Below are 5,666 nucleotides of genomic sequence, written 5' to 3'. Positions count from 1 at the left end.
AAAAAAAATTCTTTGATTGTTTTACAATCCCCCACCCCCTTAAGTCCACAGTCCACTTTACTGTGCATTTCTTTTTATGGAATCTTGTCATGAAAATAATACCTAATCCTGTATTCCTTTGAAACAGTTCTCTCCCTCATCTGTTTCAATGCAATATACATTATGTGTCTCTTCTTTTCTTAGGTTCCCCCCAACTCCTATATCAGTCCTGTTTTCAACAGTGACCTTATGCATTATTTGTCTTTTTGTGACTGAGATATTTCACTCAGGATAATGTCCTGCAGGGTCACCTTTTTGAAAAATATTTCATGAGTTCCTTGGTTTTCAATGCAGCATAGTATTCCATTGTGTGAATATACCACAGCTTCTCTATCCATTTGTTTGTTTATGGGCACTTGGGTTGTTCCCAACTCTTTGCTATTGTGAACAAAGCTGCAATAAACATGGATGTGCATATATCTGCTTGGGTGACAGTTCTGGTTTCTTTAAGGTATATTCCCAGCAGTGGAATTGCTGGTTCAAGTGGTATTTCTATTTCCAACTTTTTTGAGAAAGTGCCATACCTACCGCTTTCTATAGTGGTTGCACCATTTTACCCTCCACCATCACTGAGTAAGGGTTCCAGTTTCTCCACAACCTCACCAGCATTTGTTTGGTGCTCTATTGAATTTTGCTATTTTTATTGGGTTGAGATGATATCTCAGAGTTGTTTTGATTTGCATCTCTCTTAGAGCTAGGGATTTTTAACACATTTTCATGTGTTTGTTCACCATCTGAATGTCTTTTTTTATTGAAATGTCTCTTCATATTCTGTGCCCATTTTTTTGGTTTACTTTTTTCTTGTTATGGTGCTCAAATATTCTATAAATTCTAGGTATAAGTCCCCTATCAAACATGTCATAGTCAAATATTTTTTCCCAGTCTCTGACTTCCCTTTTTACCCTGTTGGAGAAGTTTTTGGATATGCTTAAGGATTTGATTCCTAGAAGGTCCCATTCATCTATTTTTATCCTCTACTTTTCAGGATGCTTGGAAGACTGTTCATTTCGTGGATTAGGGCTTCTAGAGTTCCTCCAAGCTTTTCTCTAATAAAGTTTATAGTCAGTCCTTGGTTTTAGTCCTAGGTCCTTGATCTACTTTGAGTTGTTTTTTTGTGTATGGAGTGAGGTGTGGATCTTGCTTGAGTTTTTCTAGAGATAGGTTTCTAATTTTGCCAACACCATTTGTTAAAAAGGCTGTTGTTTCCTCACTTAACTGATTTCATCTCCTTGTCAAAAACCAACTGACCATAGGTAGATGGGCTGATTTCTGAGTTCTCAATTCTATTCCATTGATCTATGTGTTTGTCATTGTACCAGTACCACGCTGTCTTGACCACCACAGCAGTATAGTAGGATTTGAAATCAGGGAGTGAGATACCTCCTACTTTGTTTTTCTTTTTAAGGAGTGCTTTGCTTATTTGGGGCCTCTTTCCTTTCCAAATGAAATTGGAGATTGCCTTTTCCATCTCATTGAAGAATGGAATTGCTATTTGTATTGGGATTGCATTGAACATGTAAATTGCCTTTGGTAGTATTGCCATTTTCACAATATTGAGTCTTCCTATCCATTTGCAAGGTATATTCTTCCATTTCTCCAGGACTCTTTTTGTTTCTTGTAATAATGTTTTGTAATTTTCTTTGAATAGATCCTTTGTGCTTCTGATTAGATTTACGCCTAAGTATTTGATCTTGTGATTAGCTGTTGTGAAGGATATTGTTTTTCTTAGCTCCAGTTCAAAATTCTCTTTGTCACTGTAGAGAAATCCAGTTGATTTCTGTATGTTCATCTTGTATCCTGCCACTTTGCTGAATTGGTCAACTATGTCCAGTAGTTTTCTTAATGAGTCTTTAGGGTTTTGTAAGTATACTATCATATCATCTGCAATTTTACCTCCTCTTTGCCAATTTGGATACTTCTTATTTCCTTCTTTTGTCTTATTGCTATTGCTAAGATTTCCAATTCAATATTGAATAAGAGAGGTGATAGTGGGCATCCTTGCCTAGTAAGAGGACAATTCTTGAGGAGATGGATTGACACGGTGACTATAACAATGGCTCAAGCATATCACAGACCATGAGGGTGGTGCAAGATAGGACAAGATTCATGTCTCATATGATTACTCTGAATTTCATACTACATATGGATTGAGGCTCAATATCAAGAATACAAAGATTCTCACCACTGGGCCAATTGGCAGCATCATGATGGATTGTGAAGAAATTGAGATTGTTTACAGTTTTAGTTTGCTTGGCTCCAACTGTTTAGTTTTAGTTTGCTTGGCTCCATAATCAACACTCTAGGCACCAGCAGCCAGGAAATTAAAAGAAGTATTGCAATGGTAAAGTCTGCAGTTCGAGACCTCTCTAAAGTGCTGGAGAGCAACGGTGTCACTCTGAAAACTAAGGTGCACCTGATACAGGCCATAGTCTTTGCAGTCACTTGCTATACATCAAAGAGCTAGAAAGTGACTAGGGATGATAGAGAATTGATGCCTTTGAGTATACCTTTGACTGCTAAGAGAACAAACAGGTTTGACCTTAAGAGGGTGAAGCCAGGCTGCTTCTTGGAGTCAAGGATTCTGAAGCTTTGTCTGGCATACTTTGGACATATTGCAAGGAGGAACCAGTCCTTGGAGAGGATGTCATGCTTGGGAGGGTGGAGGGACAGCACAGGAGAGGAAGACCCTTGATGAGATGGATTGATTCAGTGACTGGGGTAGTGGGGATAGGTGTTTCAGAGAAAATAAGGTTGGCAAGAGATAGAACAGGGTTTTGGCCTATTGTACATAGGGTCGCCATGAGTTGCAGGCTGCTCAGCGGCACATAACAACAACAACAACTTGTTGTTAGATGCCATCCAGAGTTGATTCAAATCATAGTTACCTTTAAAATAGCAAATCAGAACTTTTCTGTGTCCTTCACCATCCACACAGTCTCTGCCGTGCTCAAGCCCTTTACATTCATTGCCTCAGTCCATCTCCTTGAAGGTCTTTCCCCTTTTCCATGACCACCCACTTTTCCAAGCGTGTTGTCTTTTTTCCAAGGACTGGCCCCTCCTGATCGTGTGCTTGAAGTAGGTGAGATGATGTTTCACCATCCTTACCTCTGAGGGAACACTCTGCCTACCCTTCTTCCAGCATATATTTGTTTGTTCTTTCGTACAATCCATAAATTGTTATCTACAAAGTCAAATCCCTTTACATAGTCAATGAAACACTTTAATTTTTAATTTTATCAACATTGTTTAATATTGAGTTATCTTCTTTAGAAAACACTTACTTTAGAACTATTTTAACATCCTTACAGATTATTGCCACTGCAGTTTGCCATACTGATGCCTATACCTTGAGTGGGGCTGACCCTGAAGGATGTTTTCCAGTGATCTTGGGACATGAAGGAGCTGGAATTGTAGAGAGTGTTGGTGAAGGAGTTACAAAACTAAAAGCAGGTAGGCTGGGTATTTAAGTCACCTACTTGATGATTTTGGTTTAATTCTATAGGAAAATTATCTTTTTATAAACGTCATTCTTATTCCTTTATGAACACATATCACCTAAGCAAATTGTTTCATATTACTGATCATTGGAGAATCACAAATACTGGTTTTCTCTCCAATTTTGTAACTACTCCCTGACATTTTTCTTTTGGACAAAGAGATTTCCAAAGCCAGTTTTGCTCAATTAAATCAAAACTTTTAGAGATGTATTAGTTGGAGTAAATATTTTGAAGCAAGTGACCTTGTTCTCTAGTTAGTGTTTTAAAAATTCTAATCAGATAAAAATTTGGGAACCTGTGTTTTTGTATGGTCAAGGAGTGTCTGAATGAAGTGATAGAGGTAAAATTCTAAGCCTTCAAGTTGTTAACCATACAGAGCTGCACAAGTTGACAGGGTCAGGAATCTGAAAGGCCTGATATGTGCATTTAGAAGCGGATGTGCCTGTTCAGGATAATGTCTTTTGATTTGTTTCCTAGGTGATACTGTCATTCCACTTTACATCCCACAGTGTGGAGAATGCAAATTTTGCCTGAATCCTAAGACAAACCTTTGCCAGAAGATAAGGTTAGTATTTTATTCCTAAAATAGGAGGTCATTTAAAATTATAATTGTGTAGAATTTAAAGTCTTTTTTATATTCGTTATTTCACTTTTTGTAACAATTTTATTGTCATTATTATTCTGCCCATTTTAACAAATGAGAAAAATAAGACTTGAAAATTAAGTGACTTTCCCAGTATTAGCCACCTATTAAAAGATAAAACAGAGCTTCCAAAACCCATTTTTTTTCTGTAACATCAGACTGAATTTGCTTAAATGTGGAGCAGAGAGGACCATGTTTGTGAGGTTAAATTAAATCACTTTTATGAGCCGTTTTATTGTCCATTAAATCAAAGTAATAAACTTAACTCATAAGGGTATTAGGAAGACTATATAAGTGATAACGTAACCTCTTGACACAGAAAAAGTACTTATTTTATTGTAGTAGAACTGCTGCTTTTCTGGTGAAACCCTTAAAACTTTACACACCCTTCAAGCCTATTCTTGAGCTCAGCCCAGGGAATCAACTTTCTTTCATTCGCATAATAGACAGGCCTATAAAGTGAATAAGGAGCTTTTGTTGCCTAGGGTAAGAAGCTGTGCTACTATCTCAAAGACCCTCGGTTCAAATCCACCAGCTGCTTAAGGGAGAAGGATAAGCAGTCTCTTCCAGTGCCGTTTCCTGCCACTGAAAACCTATTGGAGGGTCAGCTATTGGTCAGTTCTACTTGATGGCACACATCAACATAACAAAATAACAGCACTAAGGAGGAATGTACTCAGTGCAATCAACAAGAGGAAATCAAAAGGGCAGCATTTGCCCAAAAACAAAGCTCGGAAGTAGGACAGAGAGAAATGAGGAACCCAGCAAGACAGTGGAAAGGGAGATATTACATTGAGAAGACTGCAACCCATGTTAAACAAAATGTTTATAAACTGTTGAGTGGAAAACTAACTTGCTCTGTAAACTTTCAGGCAAACATTTAATATAAAAAATAAATGTTTCTGTACACCAATGTTCGTAGCAGTGTTATTCACCATTGCAAGAACATGGAAACAGCCCAAACATCTAATGACAATTGAATGGATTGAGAAATTATGGTAAATTCACACAGTGGAATACTATGCAGCATGTAGGAGCAATGATTTTGAAAATTACTACCTAACTTGGAATGGACTGGAGAACATGATGCTAAGTGAACTAACTCAGGCCCATAAGGACAAATACTATATAAGACCGTTATTGTAGAACCAGGTAACTAGTAAAACGTGTATGAAGATCCAGGCAGGGGAGAGTGAGAGCAGAGGGGTGAGGATGGGGTGGATAATGATAGGGTTACACAATTGGATGGGGGGATGGAGCGGTGGTGGTGGTGGTGGTTGTTGTTATGTGCCGTTGAGTCGCTTGCGACTCATCGTGAACCGATGTACAACAGCCCTAAACTGCTCTGTCCTGTGCCAATCGCACCGTCTCCGACACACCCATCCCGATTACCCCAGTCACTGAATTAGTCCACCTCATAGGGGGCCTTCCCCTTCTGCGCTGTCCCTCCGCCCTACCAAGCATGATGTCCCTCTCCAAGGACCTGT

At 38.6% G+C, this 5,666-nt stretch overlaps 1 protein-coding gene across 1 annotated transcript in view; it reads left to right on the top strand.

Moving 5' to 3' along the window:
* ADH5 (alcohol dehydrogenase 5 (class III), chi polypeptide) overlaps positions 1-5,666 on the top strand; it is a 34,273-nt gene that overhangs the window by 7,686 nt on the left and 20,921 nt on the right. Inside the window, exons 3-4 of the mRNA XM_006893103.1 lie at positions 3,348-3,489; positions 4,014-4,101. Coding sequence (XP_006893165.1) covers positions 3,348-3,489; positions 4,014-4,101 — 230 coding nt within the window. The remainder of the gene's footprint in view (positions 1-3,347; positions 3,490-4,013; positions 4,102-5,666) is intronic.

The sequence above is a fragment of the Elephantulus edwardii genome, unplaced genomic scaffold (assembly GCF_000299155.1).
Source record: "Elephantulus edwardii isolate Elephantulus edwardi_28Jun2011 unplaced genomic scaffold, EleEdw1.0 scaffold00122, whole genome shotgun sequence".
NCBI classification, from domain to species: Eukaryota; Metazoa; Chordata; class Mammalia; order Macroscelidea; family Macroscelididae; genus Elephantulus; species Elephantulus edwardii.
Note: the sequence above shows the minus strand (reverse complement) of the source record. Positions and strands in the feature narration are given on the sequence as shown.